General features: G+C 42.9%; 2 protein-coding genes across 2 annotated transcripts; both read left to right on the forward strand.

Moving 5' to 3' along the window:
• The first annotated feature begins 900 nt into the window (after positions 1-900).
• On the forward strand, positions 901-14,869 carry cdk15 (cyclin-dependent kinase 15). Its single transcript, XM_026363089.1, has 13 exons — positions 901-1,136; positions 1,231-1,377; positions 1,817-1,911; positions 1,989-2,068; positions 2,146-2,240; positions 5,058-5,120; positions 5,664-5,787; positions 5,891-6,011; positions 9,778-9,871; positions 10,000-10,063; positions 11,223-11,271; positions 13,557-13,699; positions 13,911-14,869. The coding sequence occupies exons 1-13, from the start codon at positions 921-923 to the stop codon at positions 14,021-14,023; spliced, it is 1,404 nt and encodes a 467-aa protein (XP_026218874.1). The 5' UTR covers positions 901-920; the 3' UTR covers positions 14,024-14,869.
• A 1,177-nt stretch (positions 14,870-16,046) lies between these two features.
• On the forward strand, positions 16,047-18,431 carry LOC113164006 (frizzled-7-A-like). Its single transcript, XM_026363087.1, has one exon. The coding sequence runs from the start codon at positions 16,754-16,756 to the stop codon at positions 18,395-18,397; it is 1,644 nt and encodes a 547-aa protein (XP_026218872.1). The 5' UTR covers positions 16,047-16,753; the 3' UTR covers positions 18,398-18,431.
• Positions 18,432-18,450: the final 19 nt, after the last annotated feature.

An 18,450-nucleotide genomic window follows, 5' to 3' on the forward strand; every position in this document is an offset into this window, starting at 1 on the left:
AGATAATGTCTCTCTGTCTGTCTGTCTGTCAGATAGTGTCTGTCTGTCTGTCTGTCTGTCAGATAATGTCTCTGTCTGTCTGTCTGTCAGATAGTGTCTCTGTCTGTCTGTCAGATAGTGTCTCTGTCTGTCTGTCAGATAGTGTCAGTCTGTCTGTCAGATAGTGTCTGTCTGTCAGATAGTGTCTCTCAGTCAGATAGTGTCTGTCTGTCTGTCAGATAGTGTCTGTCTGTCTGTCTGTCAGATCGTGTCTGTTGTCTGTCTGTCTGTCAGATAGTGTCTCTCTGTCTGTCTGTCTCTCAGATAGTGTCTGTCTGTCAGATAGTGTCTCTCTGTCAGATAGTGTCTGTCTGTCTGTCTGTCAGATAGTGTCTGTCTGTCTGTCTGTCAGATCGTGTCTGTTGTCTGTCTTTCAGATAGTGTCTCTCTGTCTGTCTGTCAGATAGTGTCTGTCTGTCTGTCAGATAGTGTCTGTCTCTCTGTCTGTCAGATAGTGTCTGTCTGTTTCTCTGTCTGTCTGTCTGTTTATCTGTCTATCTTCCTGTTAGATAGTGTATCTGTCTGTCTGTCAGATAGTGTCTCTCTGTCTGTCTGTCTGTCAGATAGTGTCTCTGTATGTCATTCTGTCTGTTTCTCTGTCTGTCTTGCTGATCAGACTAAACATGAATGAGACAGTTTCTACAGGTTCCAGTTTGTCGTCCGGTTTCAGTTGAGATGTCACAAACGTAACGTTGTGTTCCAGGTGTAGTGACCGACCACGGCCACAAGAGGACAGTGAACGCTCCCTGAGCTGAATGGACACTGTTGTTCTACACTGGGGGGGTGGAGGGTCATGAGACGCTGTTTGCTCGTCCTGAAGCATGTGAGTCATATGAGACACAGAGAGGAGGACGAGTGAATCATAAAGAGGAGAAGAAAAGATGGAGGAGCTGTCTCAGTGGGTGAGGAGGTGCTGCTGTGGAGAGGAAAAGGAGGAAGAGAAGCAGAAAAAAGGGAGGAGAGAAAAAGAAGAAGAAGAAGACGAAGAAGAAGAAGAAGACAATGTTGAAAAGGAGGAGGAGGTGAAGACGGAGGAGCTGAGCTTCAGGAAAAACTCAAGTTTGACGTCTCACCGTCCTGATGAGGTTGGTGAACTGGTGAGAACAGAGTCAGAAAACGTCATTTTTTACAGTGTATGTTGAGGTGGTTTTCTGCTTTTTATTTCCTGTTCTCTGTGTGTCTGTGTTCCAGCTGGATCTGGACCAGCCTGGCTTATCCCACTGCAGGTCCCGGTCTCACTGGTTCCACACTCTGCAGGTCCGACGGCTCCGTGTTCAGAGAGGACGCAGCAACAGTGACCCACTGAGGGGAGAGAGCGGGGAGGACGGGTTCACCTGGGTAAGCTTAAACAGAGACACAATAAAAAAACAATCAAGATAAACAAAGATAAAATATAAAGAAAGTCAAAAAAGGTCCATTTAAAAAATCACATGATGACTGAGATATGACTACATATGTGTAGAAAATTCTGTGATCTGTGACGTGATCTGTCACATATGTTGTGACATATTCCACAACATGTAACATACATGATGTCACATACTGTATGATATGACATAATGTAAACGTAAATGTGACATTCAACATGTGTCATGTATGATCTATCTATATGATCATATAACGACATCATGTGGAACATGTCGTATGATCAATTGCACTTACGATGTCTGAGCTGATGCTTTATGATGATGTGACATGTTGCTGTTCGACTGTGTAACATACAGTGTATGATCCCTGCCATGTAGCATGCTGTATATCACGTATATTCTGTGCTCAGAAAGCAGGTCTGCAGTTCGGAGCAGCTCAGTCTTACCTCAGTCTGCAGAAACTGGGTGAAGGGGCGTTTGCCTCAGTGTTCAAAGGCATCAGCAGGTCAGTGGTCACGTATGAACCTTATCATACAGTGATGTGACTCGTTGTTTAACACGTGTGTTTCTTCTTCTGTGGAGGATAAACGGGCAGCTGGTGGCTCTGAAGGTGATCCGTATGAAGACGGAGGAGGGCGTCCCGTTCACGGCCATCAGAGAAGGTGAAGAAGCAGCTTTTTGTTCAGATCATCGATCAGACGCCATGTTTCCTTATTAACACGTGTGTGGGTCTGTGCAGCGTCTCTGCTCAAAGGTCTGAAACACGCCAACATCGTCCTCCTTCACGACATCGTCCACACCAGAGACTCTCTGACGTTGGTCTTTGAATACGTGGTGAGAAACATGTTTTACTGAGGGAGGGGGCGTATACGGTAGCAGTGTTTCTGTTCGTCTCCTCCTGGTCCCCAGAGGCCCTCGCCCTCCTTCACTCTACCCCTTTAATTCAATTCAATTCAATTCAATTTTATTTGTAGAGCGCTTTTTACAATTGACATTGTCACAAAGGAGCTTTACACAACCAAAGAACAGAACATGAACAGTGAATGTGTATGAATCATGAAATGAGATTGTCCCTGATGAGCAAGTCGAGGGTGACAGTGGCAAGAAAAACTCCCCGAGAAGGCAACAGGAAGAAACCTTGAGAGGAACCAGACTCAACAGGGAACCCATCCTCATATGGGTGATTACGTGATATGTAGGCAGCAGGCAGTTCAGTATAACAGTTAATGTCTTTAAGTTAATGTGGAGTCCAGTTAGTTAATTGCAGGCAGACATGTTCTATTCCTGGACTATCAAGCATTGAGTCAAGACCTCCTAGAAACGGCTTCCAACGTCCGCCGAGGCCAGGACTGACTTCATAGTAGTGTGTGACCAACTCCAGTCTCCACACGCATCCCATAGGGCAAACGGTGGATCCAGACGACGAGATCTCCAGCCAGAAGTTGGGCACCAGACAGGTCCAGAGGGCAGAGGGTGGAATGACGTGTAGCTCGACAGAGAAACAGGAAGAGGGAAAGAGAGAGGTAGAGAAAGAGAGAGATTGCAGTTAGTTGTATTCACAGTCGGATAAAGTTTGAGGTGAATGTATATTTAGAATAGAGTGCAGCAGGGACTCCGGCAGAGCTAACTATGACAGCCTAACTAAAAGGGTGGGTTCAGAAGGAAACACAGACATGAGGGCGCACTGGGATGTAGAGCAACCGAACACTTCACCATCAACAAACCTGAGTGATCAGTGAGAGTTGGGAAGACAGCATCTAAACATACCAGTTCACCATAATGCTCTACGTCCATGAGTCCTTCCCAAATCTATTTACAAAAATGCTTGACAAAATAAATAGGTTTTCAGCCTAGACTTAAACACTGAGACTGTGTATGAGTCCTGAACGCTATTTGGAAGGCTATTCCATAACTTTGGGGCTTTGTAAGAAAAAGCTCTGCCCCCAGCTGTAGTTTTTAGGATACGAGGTACTGACAGGCAGCCAGCATCCTTTGATCGAAGTAGGCGTGGTGGATCACAAGACACTAGCAGTTCACTTAGATACTGCAGCGCAAGACCATTTAATGCTTTAAATGTCAAAAGTAGTATTTTAAAATCAATGCGAAATTTCACGGGGAGCCAATGAAGTGTAGATAAGATAGGCGTGATGTGATCGTATCTTCTGGTTCTAGTGAGGACTCTCGCTGCTGCATTCTGAACTGACTGAAGCTTGTTTATTCATCTGGTTGAACAGCCAGACAGTAAGGCATTACAGTAGTCCAACCTAGAGGTGATGAAAGCATGGACTAATTTTTCTGCATCATTTAGTGACAAAATATTCCTTATTTTGGCAATATTTCTGAGGTGAAAGAAAGCTGTCCTGGTGATATTATCTACATGAGCTTCAAATGAAAGACTGGAATCTAGAATCACACCAAGGTCTTTGACTGTTGCACTAGATGTAAGAGAAAGGCCATCTAGAGTTACGGTGTGATCTAACATCTTGCTTCTAGTTGCAGATGATCCTATAACTAGTACTTCTGTCTTATCAGGATTAAGCAGAAGGAAGTTAATTAGCATCCAGTCTCGTATATCCTTTACACATTGCTCAACTTTATTAAGCAGTTTGATCTCATCTGGTTTTGATGAAACATATAACTGTGTGTCGTCAGCATAACAATGAAAGTTAATAACATGCTTACGGATTATGTTGCCCAGAGGAAGCATGTAGAAGGAAAAAAGCAGGGGGCCTAAAACTGAACCCTGTGGAACACCAAACTCTTCTGGAGAGCATGTGGAGTAATCGCCATTTAGATCTACATACTGATAACGATCAGTCAAATAGGACCTAAGCCAGGAGAGGGCAGTTCCCTTAATTCCAACATTTTCTAGTCTGTGAAGGAGAATACTATGGTCAATGGTGTCAAAAGCTGCACTGAGGTCGAGTAGCACAAGCATAGAGACACTACCCTGATCAGAGGCCAATAGGAGGTAATTTACTACTTTAACAAGTGCCATCTCTGTGCTGTGATGAGGCCTAAATCCTGACTAATAGAGTTCGTGTATGTTATTTCTATTATAATTATAAATTATATTTATATATATTATATTTATAAATTATTATAACTTTCTGCTAATTTAAAACACTTTGGGACATACCCACAGGTGAGTGAGGAATTTATGATTGTCAGCAGGAGTTCTGTTATTTCTGGCACTATCTGTTTTAGAAAGTGTGTCGGTATAGGGTCTAATGTACAGGTTGAAGATTTTGCAGAAGAGATGAGTGAAATTAGTTCATTCTCTTCAAGGGGAGTAAAGTAATCTAGGTACTGATCTGCTGAGGTTAGCTCGTCACCTGCGTCAACTAAATTGTCTGGTTTTAAAGCTTGAATTTTCTGCCTTATATTAACAATTTTGTTATTGAAAAAGTTCATGAAGTCCTCACTACTGCACAACGTTGTTGTGGAGATATCTGCAGTAGTTTTCTTTCTAGTTAATTTGGCTACTGTATTAAATAAAAATCTAGGGTTATTTTTGTTGTTTCTTTAAGAGTGATCTTCCTCAGTGTGTTTACAACGGTGTAAAAAAAACCTCCATCAGTTAAATGTCACTGCTCAGTTTAGTGTCTATGATTTCACATCCTGGTTCTTCTTCTTCCGTTGTTTTTGCAGCAGACCGATTTGGCCCAGTACATGATCCAGCATCCTGGAGGTCTGCACTCTCACAACATCAGGGTACGTCTCTGCGTTCTACACCACACTATTTTTCTATTTAGAAAATATTCACCTACTTCACTGCAGTAAAAATGAGTAAAAGAACTGTTTTAAAAAAAAAATAAATAAATAAATAATAATAAAAAATAATAACAACAACAACAACAACAACAACCTTACTTGTTAAAAGTGTCACCAGGAAGATGATACTACTCAAAGTAAAAGTTCTGTGTAAAGTACACTTCACTGATTTGAACTGTTTTTATGTCTGGGTGTTTTACCCAGTAGCTGATGGATTAGTACAAATGCTGCCAAAAGTCACACACTCAAAATGATTGAAGATTATTAAACAAAAACAAGAATCTGAATCTAATGAATCACTCGAGTGAATCTAGTGTTACACAAACATGTGTGTTGTCCTGCAGCTCTGTGTTAATAAACAAATACATCCAGCTGTGTTTCTTCCTAATAATACTGCAGTATTAATAGTACATTTAGAAATGGCTAAGAGTGCAGAACCATGTGATGGGTTTAAGGTGGAGTCAGTCTTCTGTCTGGTCTCAGATCTTCATGTTCCAGTTGTTGCGAGGTCTCTGCTACATCCACAGTCGGAGGATCCTCCACAGAGACCTGAAGCCTCAGAACTTGCTCATCAGCTACCTGGGAGAACTCAAGCTGGCTGACTTTGGTGAGGAATCAGGACCAGGATCTGAGTCACACACAGTACACCTCAGGTTCCTGCTGTTCAAGCTGTTTCACTGATCACAGACTCATTCTGGTTCTGAGTTCAGGTCTGGCTCGGTCCAGGTCCATCCCCAGTCAGACCTTCTCCTCTGAGGTGGTGACTCTATGTTACCGACCCCCCGACGTCCTGCTGGGATCCACAGACTACTCCATGGCCCTGGACATGTGGTGAGAGCTGAATGAATGAATGAATGAATTAATGCCTTTTATCATCACTGTTCATATATACAATATGCATTATATACATGTACAATGAGATTGAAAGCATCTCACTGTTGGTGCAGCCTACTTAAATATGACAAATAACAATTTCAACAATAGCAGCATGGGGTGCTGGTCAAATGAGGTAGGGTACACAAAAATAAGGTAGCAGTCATATGTACATATATCAATATGAAGGTGGAAAAAAATTGAACAGCAATTGCAAGTATAACATTCAGTGGTGCATACAAGGTGGATTTTTTTTTTTAACATTCAGCGTCCGGATGATTCAGTAAGTAGTCAGTGCATATATGAATTTATGGCAGTGATGGCTTTTGGGAAAAAGCTGGTCTTTAGTCTGTTTGTCCTCTGTGAGGGAACAGACTGACATGGAATAAACAGGTAAGTGCAGAAGGATAAATGTATTAACAAAATGAGGGGACACAGGGAACTAACAAACACCAACAAAGTATCCACTAAAAGAGACCCGAAACCACGGTGGAAAAATTAACTAACAAAAACCAGAAACAGACGGACAGAGTATCAACTGAAAAACAATGCAGTAATGCAGGCAAAATATAATTTAACAAACTAAGCACACAAAGACCCGACTAACTTAACAAAAGGACTAAACCTACATACAAAGTAACAAATGAAAATCACTGCCGAGGGCAGGCAAAACATGAACCAATACCTAAACCAAACAATACAAAGTGACAACAAAAACAGGCACTACAGTAGCAGGCAAAAAGCAAAAACTTACGTGGGGAAAAACAGTCCAACAAACACAAGAGGAACTTGAAGGACGAACAAGAGTTGCTGAGGAGCACGAGCATGTGGAGGACACAACAGATTATGATATGTCACAACAAACCAGCGTGGAACAAAGGATTGAGGGGAGCTTATAAAACAGAGGGGAACACAGGTGAAATGAATGAGTCAATCAGGAGGTGAGTTGACTGGAGAGTGGAGGAAGTCCATACATGGGTGTGGCAGGAGAGGAAGCAATGAACAAAACAAAAACATAGAAGACAGGGGCAGAGGCCTGAGGCCTGAATCCTGACACGTTCTGTGGCACCTGTAGCACCTTCCTGAGGATAACAGGTTGAACAGTCCAGAAGCTGGATGGGAACTGTCCTTAATGATGTTCTCCGCTCTGCTGAGGCAGCAGGAGGTGTAAATGTCCGACAGGGAGGGGAGAGGGCAGCCTATGATCTGATTTAACTACTCTCTGAAGCCTACCTCTGTCTGCTATAGTGCAACTCCCGTACCATACAGTGATGCAGTAAGTCAGCAGGCTCTCGATGGACGCACAGTAGAAGGTCAACAGCAGGCTGGGAGGCAGGTTGTGCTTCCTGAGGACTCTCAGGAAGTAGAGTCTCTGCTGGGCCTTCTTGATGACCACTGTGATGTTCTTTGTCAATGAGATGTCATCAGAGATGAGGACCCAGAGAAACCGAAAAGTGTGGACCCTCTCCACGCAAACGCCACTAATGTATAGAGGGGCTAGCTCGGAGATGTGCCTCCTGAAGTCAACAATGACCTCTTTGGTTTTCTTGGTGTTCAGGGCTAGGTTATTCTCTGAACACCAAGTTTCCAGCTTCAGGACCTCCTCACTGTATGCTGCTTCATCACCCCCCGAGATAAGTCCGACCAGTGTGGTGTCATCAGCAAACTTCACTATGAGGTTCCTGTCGTGGGACGGACTACAGTCATGGGTGTAAAGACAATACAGGAAGGGGCTCAGCACGCAGCCCTGTGGCCTATACCACAGCGTGGAGGGCTAGGGCGATGAGAACCAGCCTCTCAAAGCACTTCATGATTACTGGAGTGAGAGCCACAGGTCGGTAATCGTTCAGGCTGGTGACAGGAGACTTCTTCGGTAGTGGAATGATTGTTGCAGATTTTAGACAGGATGGGATGACTGCCTGTCCTAAGGACCGGTTGAAAATTGTGGTGAAGATAGAGGCGAGCTGGGGGGCACATGTCCTTAGCACCATGCCAGGTACACCATCTGGGCCAGCAGCCTTCCTGGGGTTCACTGCTAGGAGCACCCGTCTGACATCTTGCTCTGTTACAGTGAGTGGGGCGGTGCCAGAACCAGATGGAGGTAGTAGGGCTTGGGCAGATGCATGCTGATGCTGTGTTTCAAAGTGGGCAAAGAAGCTATTCAGCTCCTCTGCCAGCGACACATCTAGGTCCTCTGTTAAACCCTCACTGCCTCTGTAATTTGTGATGGCATGAATGCCCTGCCACACCACCCTTGTGTTGTTGCTGGACAGATGGGACTCCAATCTCCTCTTATAGTCTTTTTTTGGCTTTATTAATTCCTTTTTTCAGGTCTGCTCGAGCAACTCTGTATAGAGCTCTGTCGCCTGACCTGAAGGCAGCATCGCGGGCTTTGAGAAGTCTGCGGACCTTGTTGGTCATCCAGGGTTTCTTGTTAGGAAAGACCCGGATGTTTTTTTCCACAGTCACATTCCCGATGCAGACCTTGATGTAGTCCAGCACCGTTCCTGTAAGTGTTTCCAGCTCCTGGTGTTCGAACATGTCCCACACTGTTCAAACTGTCTGTTCAAAGCAGTCCTGCAGTCTAGAGAGTGAACCTTCAGGCCAGCTTGTAACAGCTCTTGTAACAGGCCTGGTACTGCGCCTGCGGGGGGTGTAGGCTGGAGAGAACAGGAGGAAAAGATGGTCTGACTGGCCAAGGTGGGGGAGAGGTGTGGTTCTGTAAGCGTGTTTGATGTTGGTGTAGACATGATCTAGAGTGTTGTCTCCTCTGGTCAAACACTTCACATTCTAGTGGAACTTTAGGAGCACAGTTTTAAGATTGGCCCTATTAAAGTCTACTGCAATTATACGAACACCATCAGGGTGTTCGTTCATGGTGTCAGCAGGAGAGAGAGAGCAGTGTTTACGTTGGCGTTGGGTGGGATGTACACAGCCGTAATGATCACAACTGTTAGCTCTCTCGGCAGAAAAAAAGGCAGACATCTTACAGTCATGTACTCAAGATCTGGGGAGCAGTGTTTATCAATAGCTGTCCCGTTGTTACACCAATTATTGTGGACATAAACACAAAGCCCCCCTCCTCTGCTCTTACCAGAGTCCTTTGTTCTGTCCCAACGTAGCAGGGTGTGGCCTGCTAGCTGCATGCTAGCGTCGGGTATGTCTGGGTGTAGCCAGGTTTCTGTTATGATTATTAAGCAGCAGTCCCGAACATAACGATTTTCGGCGAATTGTAGATGTAAGTAGTCCGTTTTGTTTACCAGGGATCTGGCGTTGGCGAGATACAGATTCAGCAGAGGCGGCTTGTGTGGTTGTTTCCTTAGCCTTAGCATAACACCAGACCTGCAGCCTCGTTTTTGCTTCCTCTCCTTCCGCCGTCTGCGCCGTCTCCTAGAGCCGACAACAATCCACGTAGAACCCGCTGCTCTCGCTATCTCGTCAGGGATATTGTATGTGTGTTGGAAGGTCTCAGATACCGTCATCGGATTCTGTTCTCCGATATCTAAGAGTTCCTGACGTGTGTAGGGTGCAATCACGTGGGCAGCAATGCACAAACGAACAAAGACGTACAAAAACAACAAAAAAGAGCACCAGAAGAGAGAGCCATGAGCCGCTGCGACCGTCCATCGCGCCACCATTTTTGTAATGCAGATCAATACTGATCAGTAAAGTTGATCAAAAACCCAGCAGCTGTTGTGACTGAATAAAGTTTTGTTTCGATCAGGGGGGCTGGGTGTGTCTTCATAGAGATGCTGCAGGGGACGCCGGCCTTCCCCGGAGACTCTGACGTGTTCGGACAACTGCAGAAGATCTGGACGGTCAGAAAGTCCTCAGTTCTAATACTATTGACATTACTACTAATACTACTTCTGGTGTTACTACTAATGCTACTGCTACTACCACTATTATTACTACGAGTAGTACTACTAAATGAAACTAACTGCAGGTCCTGGGCGTACCCTCTGAGGACTCGTGGCCTGGAGTCAGTCTGCTGCCTAATTTTAGACCAGGTGAGTTAAAATCTGTCCATCTCTCTAATAATGTTCTCCTAAAGTTTATAAGTCTATAAGCTGGTTTGGAGTGAAGGACAAACCTTCTGGGGCGGAAATGAGCTTGTATACTTTTGGAAATAAAGTATAACAGTAAAGTAAGTAAGTTTATTCATACAGCACTTTTCTGGATCAGATGAATCTGGAATCTGTCCTCTGCCCTCCCGAGTCTGATGTGAAGACATGAAACATGTTCAATTCAATTCAATTCAATTTTAATTGTATAGCGCCAAATCCTAACAGAAGTTATCTTAAGGCACTTTACAGTGTTTACCCAGTGAAAACCCAACAACCCCACTGAGCAGCACCAGGAGACAGTGGAGAGGAAAAAACCTCCAGCAGGAGAGAGGAGCTCAGTTTATCAGTAGAGTTCCCCCAGCAGATTAACCTATAGCAGCAGAACTAAGAGATGGTTCAGAGTCACCTGATCCATCTCTAACTATAAGCTTTATAAAAAAGGAAAGTTTGAAGTCTAGTCTTAAATGTAGAGAGGGTGTCTGCCTCCAGAACCTGAACTGTGAGCTGGTTCCACAGGAGAGGGGCTTGGTAGCTAAAGGCTCTGCCTCCCATTCTACATTTGGAAACTCTAGGAACCACAAGTAAACCTGCAGTCTGAGAACGTAGAGTTGGAAGATATGGAACTATGAGGTCTTTAAGATAAGATGGAGCCTGATTATTAAGAGATTTATAAGTGAGGAGACGTAGAACGTGAACGAGAAATATGATCTCTCTTGCTAATTCCAGTCAGAACTCCTGCTGCAGCATTTTGGATTAACTGGAGGCTTTTCACTGAGTTATTCGGACAAACTATTAATAATGAATTACATATTCAGTGTGAATTCCAGCAGCAGAATAAACCTCCCCAGAATAACTTGGAAATTACAGAAATAAGAGCCTGCAGAACTCAGAATGATCATGTTTTTAAGTTTTTACTGGATTTTCCTTTATCGAGTGATGGTTGTCTTCGCTACACTGCTAACAGTAACTTATTACCCCGAAAGTTTCATTGGGAACTGTATTACATTTACATTTACATTACCAAAAGGTAGTCCTCCATCATTGTACACTAATCTTAATTTAACATAAATTAATTAATATTGTATCTATTTTCTCTCTGTAGAAGCTTCTGTCCAGTCTGAGCCAAAACAGTTTAGGATGGTTTGGAAAAGGTAACTTAACAAAAACTCTGCTATAATTACATCTGCTACATCTCAACATATTAGGCTATATGTTAACATTTTACCATGTAGGCTGCTATGACCCAGCATAACATATGGAATGATTAAATGTTAACATGGAGTATTAGCATAGAGCTAACTGCTACTCAGCTCCACTAATCTGTGTAAATTGTGTATCAAAGTGTTAGGATGTGTATGCTAAGTATTAGCATGAACTATGCTAAAATACTAGCATTGTGCTGAGCTTATTTAACCTTAATGCCATTTGCTATGGTAAATTATTACCATCGAGGCTACTATTATGTAACACAGTGTATAATAATTTAGCTGAAACTCAGTTCAATTGAATTCAGTTTTATTTGTATAGCACCAAATCACAATAGAAGTCATCTCAAGGCACTTTACAGTGTAAGACCTTACAGAGTATAATTATACAAAAAATGACATAGAAAACCCAACAATCCCATTTGAGCAAGCTTAAAGTAACAGTGGAGAGGAAAAACTCCCTTTGGAGCAGTGCTTAAACTAAACATTTCCCCCCCGGAATGAAACAACACCCCCGGACACAGTTAACCTACCGGTCTTTCCTCGTCTCCCACCGTAGCCAAGCGCTACATAACCTTCGTCATATTTCCTCGTCTTAGCTTTTGGCTGACTTTCATTTTTCTCATTACCTCTCTCTCTCTCTCTCTTTCTTTTCATCCCTGTTAAATATTTCTTCATGGTGTCTCTTGAGGGTTTGTTCACTACACTTCAAACCTCCCACTCCATACTCAGTGCAATAACACCATAGAGCGTATGTGTCAAACTCACGGCCCGCGGGCCACATCCGGACCGGCGTGTAACTATATCCGGCCCGCGAGATCCTTTCTATATTATTGTTATTAATGGCCCAGCGATATGAAGCGCTGGTAACACAATAAACTACAGATCCCATAATGCAGCGCTTCAGAACACATTCCGCGTTTATCAAGTTTAGCTTATGATGCTGAAAGTTATTGTGAAGCTAGTCCTCAGTATGCCAAGTAATGTTGAACCGTATCGGCACAACGGTGTTCCCAAATACGCACTTAGCTGATAAACTGAGTTCTCACGGAGCTTTAGTGACTTTGACGAACAAGAAAATAATTTTGAGTTGCTTCGCAACTCATTTGCCGTCGATGTGGAAACTGCACCTGTGCAGATTCAGATGGAGCTGACTGAGCTGCAGTGTAATGACTGAAGGTAAAGTAGGACACTGCAGGACCCGCACAGTTTATTCACTCCATTCCCGCAGAAATGTCCCAGCTCCGTCCACATGCGGCTCGAACCTTGTTTATGTTTGGTAGCACAAATCTTAGTGAGAAGCTGTTCTCAGTGATGAAGACTAACAAAACAGCACACAGGAGTCGTCTCACTGGTGAGAACCTACAGTCCATCCTGAGAATCTCCACAACACAGAACATCACACCAAATATAAACAAACCTGTTGACAACAAAAGATGCAGCTCTGATAAAAAGACTGAAGAGCACAGACTGAATGATTTGATTTGTTATTACTGAAGAGCACAAATTTTATTTAAATTTCCAGGTTTTGTTATGCAGCATGTTCACATTTTGAATTTGTATAATTTTGACAGGAAATATTTTTTATGGAGAGTGAAATCTTTTGGGATATTTAAAATTTAAGTTTATTTTTTATATAAAATGACATAAGATTAAAGACATTTGAATGTTTGTTCTTTTAATGTTTACTTTATTTCTAACTTAATATATAAAATCTAATTTAGAGAGGATATATTTCTGTAGAGAGCAAAATATTATAAGTTATTTAAGGTTTATGTTAAAAAAAGTTAAGTTTTAAAAGTTTTAGTGTGCTCAATAAATGTTTATCCTGTTCGGCCCGCGACCTAAAGTGTGTTTTGGATTTTGGCCCCCCTGTGCAATTGAGACACCCATGTCATAGAGCTAATACTCTCTGCGCACACTCTGACATTGAGAGCGCCACTGCCATCTACTGTGCTGGATGTGCAATTACACTTTATTCAAGTACGGCCAAAAAGCATGTTTCCTGGGGTCACACACGCCCCCCCCAGGGTATTTGAGAAGCACTGATTTAGAGGAAGGAAGCGCCATCTGCCTCGACCAGTTGGGGCTCAAAGAAATAAACATGCTAACTCAATAATGCATAATAGCATGCTAACAGGGTTGTAAAACTTAAATGCTAACATGCTACACATAGCATTGACAAAACCACATGCTAAAATGCTACATCAGTCTGTATTGATCTGGAGCAGATTGAACCAACTGCCCTGTAAGACTGAGGACCTGGTCCAAAGGATGCTGAAAGTGGTTCCCACAAACCGGATCTCTGCACAGGATGCTCTGCAGCACTCATACTTTGGCACGCTGCCCGCTCCCATCATGCACCTCAGAGACAGTAAGTGTACCTGCCACATGCTAACACAGTAATGTACAGTATACTATAAGTAAACTGTACGTATTGTATGGCAATGTTATCTTATGTGCAAATGCTAACTTGCTCTTTATAGATAATGACAAAATAAGTATTTACTACAATCTTCATGGGCTAAACTTGTAAATTTCCTGTTTGACAAACAAAATATTTATCTTCTTCTGTCTCTTTTCAGCAGTGTCAATCTTCAAGGTTCCAAGTGTAGGTCTGGAGCCTGAGGTCAGAGACATTTTTCACCCCAGACGGAAAGTCCGGCTCTCTTTGCTGCCTGCTGCTAAATGCTGCTGATTAATCAGCCTGGCAAGACAAGCTGAGGTTTAACAAACCTCAGAGGACAATAAAGTTGTAACAAGATACCAAAAAAACATATGAAACAGGGTCGGAAAGAACCATGGGATTTTGTAAATTTAAAACCTGGACCTGAATAAATTAAGGCTGAAGACTTAGTGAAACAGATGAAGTACCAGCTCACCTACCTACCTCTGTCATTTGTGATAAGACAGCAGGCTTCCCATGGATACTGTGGGTTATGGATGGGTCCAGAGAAAATGTTTAATATCTAGAAAACTCTCATTTGAAAACTGTATCAGTCTTCTGTGCTGGTGACACCAACACCCCGTCGCCTCAGATAATCTCCAGGTCTCCAGTGGTCGTGATTCCTGTGCAGTACTCCAGGTATTCCAGGTATTCAAGGTGAAGTCTCTGAACATCAAAGTGAAGCAATTCAGTGAAACGGAGTTCAAAGTGAGGCGACTGCGAGTTAATTAAAACAGACGTAAGGAAGCAGATAAACAGTTTAATTCACGTATGCAGAAACTTTGATTGTTTATCCGTTTTTATTCTGTCTGATTTAATTCTGGTTTATTTTTATTTTAGTTTTATGATTCAAATCATTTCTCTCATAGACCTTTCATCATCCGACTCTTGGTTGTTTTCTTTCTGAAGTTGTTTTAAAGTTTGACATTCTTCATTTGTTTGCTTCACTTATTGTTTGATCAAAGAGAAACTTGATTTGTTTTGATCATGCATGAATATATAATTATCAGTTTCTTTTGATTGACGGGAAACGTAATTGTAACATTTGACTGGTTTATGAGATAAAAGAGAAAACCTCGCTGTCGGTGAATATTTAACTGTGTTTGTGTTTTTACGTCTAATCAGAGAAAATTTAAATCTCATTATGAATTAATTAAACTATGCGGCAGCCCTTGATGCCCAGCTTCTAAAGAATCTCTCTCCAGTTATTTTTCATCTAAACTCTAGTTTTATTTATTTTTCTCTTGACAAACTTTTGTTTTTCAGTCACAAAAGTTTCACAACTTTCACAGTTATGTAAATGAAACTGAAACGGCTATGCAGAGCTGAAATGCAATAATAAAGCACATTTGTTTAAAATTTTAACAAAAGCACAATTATTGGCACATTCACACGTAAAATATAAAACTACAAGAAGCTGTAAACTTAGAACCAAGCACATGCTAATCATGAAGCTAGCTAAGATAGCCATTGCTAAAGTTAAAACTATGTTTACTTATTGTTTATTTTATGTTAAATTTTAAAATATTATTAAAAAGTATAAATTTTGATGTTTTGTTCTACAAAGCTAAAATATTTGCTAATACCAGCTAGCTTAACATATTAGCAGTGGCTAGCAGAAAAAAAAAACATAAATATGTTGGTAGACATTTAAATCTCAGAATTAAATTGATGAAATCGCAAAAGTATTGTATTTATCTAAATATAAATAGTGATCTGATATTAACATGAAATTGGATAATATAAATGAAACTAAATCAAATCCAAGAAGAAAGTTAAACATTCTCATAACTAAAAGTACTACCCCTGTACTGTAAAATACTCCATTAGTAATACAGGGATAAAATGTTAGCTAAGTAAAAGTGTGTGACTGTTTTACATACTTAGTTTCTTGGGCTCAGTCCTGTCCTCTCTCACTTTCCCTCCCTCCTACATATCTATGATTTATTATCTTCAATTTATAAATTTACTTTTTATTTTGATTTTTTTTCTATTTCTTAACCATCACTTTTTCTCCATTAACATTTTTCTTTACTTTTTATCTTAATGAAAATTATTTTCAACATGTTTTCCATCTTAAGTTAGATTATTTAATTTCTCTTTATTTTCAGATTTTATTATTTTTGATCTAAAGAGACCAGTTCATTAACCTGTAAACATATGTTCACTTTGATTAAATCAAACTAAATTAAATCAAATGTCATATTATTATTAGTAACATGATGACAGAAAAAAAGATGCAAAAAGAAACTTTTTATCTTTGTGTATAAAAACGTTTTGTACTTTGAGTAATACTGTGTGTAGTAGCAGTAGAGTAAATAATAAAGTTTAAACTGATTAAAAATAAAAAAAAATAAAACTTTTTCCCATCGCAGTGCTGAGACCCTTCGCCCCTGCCGACCAATCAGTGACAAAACTCTGAGAATACAAAGCGTTTGATTGGAGGACTGCGCAGCGGGGGCGGTTTTTAAGTGAGCAGTCCTGGTGAGTGAGGCTCCTGCAGGCAACGCTGAGGGAGAAGAAACCCACGGAGCCGCAGGCAGAGGATAAAGACCGAGGGGGTTCAGGAGGATCTTCACATGCAGCTGAATCGGACATCGGACCTCGGACCTCAGACCTAAGACCTCAACAGAGACTTCCAAACTACACATCTCTGCCGAGTCTCCACTCGGTCTGAACGGGACTCAGGTTAAAGTCAGAGGAAGTGACAAATTTTTCCTGCTGTCTTTTAATGTTTGTGTGAAACAGACCTGAACTAATAAACTAGACCCGGACTAAAACTGGTCTGGAGCCGGAATTATAATTTTTCATCATATTCTGTGAGAGTTGTGGAATATTAAAGAAATTCAGCAGTAAAGGCTCCTCCACAGAAATAAGCAGCAGCTCTTCAGGAAACAGGACTTTACTGGTTTCTGCTGCTGCTCAACTTCTCTGTTGTCTCTAAAGTCACTTTGTGAACACGGTTTTCTGGTTTGTTTTGTGATGGTGGTGTGGAGAACTTGGTACTGGGTCTGGATAACGGATCTCTTCTTCCAGCCGTGCACCAGTCAGTATGAAAAAGGGATTTCCATTCCAGAACACGGCTTCTGCCAGCCCATCTCCATCCCCCTGTGCACTGACATCGCCTACAACCAGACCATCATGCCAAACCTCCTGGGTCATACCAACCAGGAGGACGCTGGTTTGGAGGTCCACCAGTTCTACCCATTGGTTAAAGTCCAATGCTCTGTGGACCTAAAGTTCTTCCTGTGCTCCTTGTATGCACCAGTATGTACGGTTCTGCAGCAGCCCATCCCACCCTGCAGGTCTCTGTGTGAGCAGGCTCGTCAGGGCTGCGAGCCACTCATGAATAAGTTCGGGTTCCAGTGGCCAGAGAGGCTGTGCTGTGAGAACTTCCCAGTCCACGGCGCAGGAGAGATCTGCGTGGGCCAGAACACCTCAGACAGCATCAGCCACACGTCCAAACAGACCCCTAACCTTATAGAGGCTGTTACCGTGCCACCGTACATGCGGACCAACCAGCTTTTCTCCTGCCCCCTGCAGCTCCAGGTGCCCACCTACCTCAACTACTGCTTTCTGGGGGCAAAGGACTGCGGGGCCCCCTGTGAGACCACCAAACCCAATGGACTTGTGTACTTCAGTGAGGAGGAAATAAAGTTTTGCCGTCTCTGGGTCGGTATCTGGTCCATCTTATGCTGTTTCAGCACCCTCTTCACCGTGCTCACGTACTTGGTGGACATGAGGCGGTTCCGATATCCAGAGAAACCAATCATCTTCTTGTCCGGCTGCTACTTCATGGTGGCGCTGGCCTACACCACGGGCTTCCTGCTGGAGGACAAAGTCGCGTGCATGGATAACTTTAAGGAGAACGGGTACAGACTGGTGGTCCAGGGAACCAAAAAAGAAGGCTGCACCATTCTGTTCATGATCCTCTATTTCTTTGGCATGGCCAGCTCCATCTGGTGGGTGGTCCTGTCCCTCACCTGGTTCCTGTCTGCAGGGATGAAGTGGGGCCACGAGGCCATTGAGGCCAACTCGCAGTTCTTCCACCTGGTAGCCTGGGGGGTGCCGGCAGTGAAAACCATTACCATCCTAGCCATGGGCCAGGTGGACGGGGACCTGCTCACAGGTGTCTGCTATGTGGGGGTCTACAACGTGGACAACCTGCGGGGCTTCGTCCTGGTGCCGCTCTTCGTCTACCTCTCCATCGGTACGTCCTTCCTGCTGGCTGGCTTTGTGTCACTCTTCAGAATCCGCACCATCATGAAACGTGACGGTTCCAAGACGGACAAACTGGAGAAGCTGATGGTGCGGATTGGCGTGTTTAGCGTCCTGTACACGGTGCCCGCCACCATCGTCATCGCCTGCTACTTCTACGAGCAGGCATTCCGGCCGCAGTGGGAGAGGACGTGGCAGCTGCAGACCTGTCAACACTTTGCCATGCCCTGTCCAGCCGCAACCTCTGCACCGATGACGCCGGACTTTACCGTGTTCATGATCAAGTACCTGATGACCATGATCATGGGCATCACATCTGGCTTCTGGATCTGGTCTTGGAAGACTCTGCAGTTGTGGCGCCGGGTTTATCAAAGACTGAGTAACAAAAATCTAGGGGAGAGTTTCTGATCAGAGGTGTGTTGCACAAAAACAGAATTAAGAAATCCAGGATAAGTGAAAAA

The sequence above is a fragment of the Anabas testudineus genome, chromosome 2 (genome assembly GCF_900324465.2).
Source record: "Anabas testudineus chromosome 2, fAnaTes1.2, whole genome shotgun sequence".
Classification (NCBI taxonomy): Eukaryota; Metazoa; Chordata; class Actinopteri; order Anabantiformes; family Anabantidae; genus Anabas; species Anabas testudineus.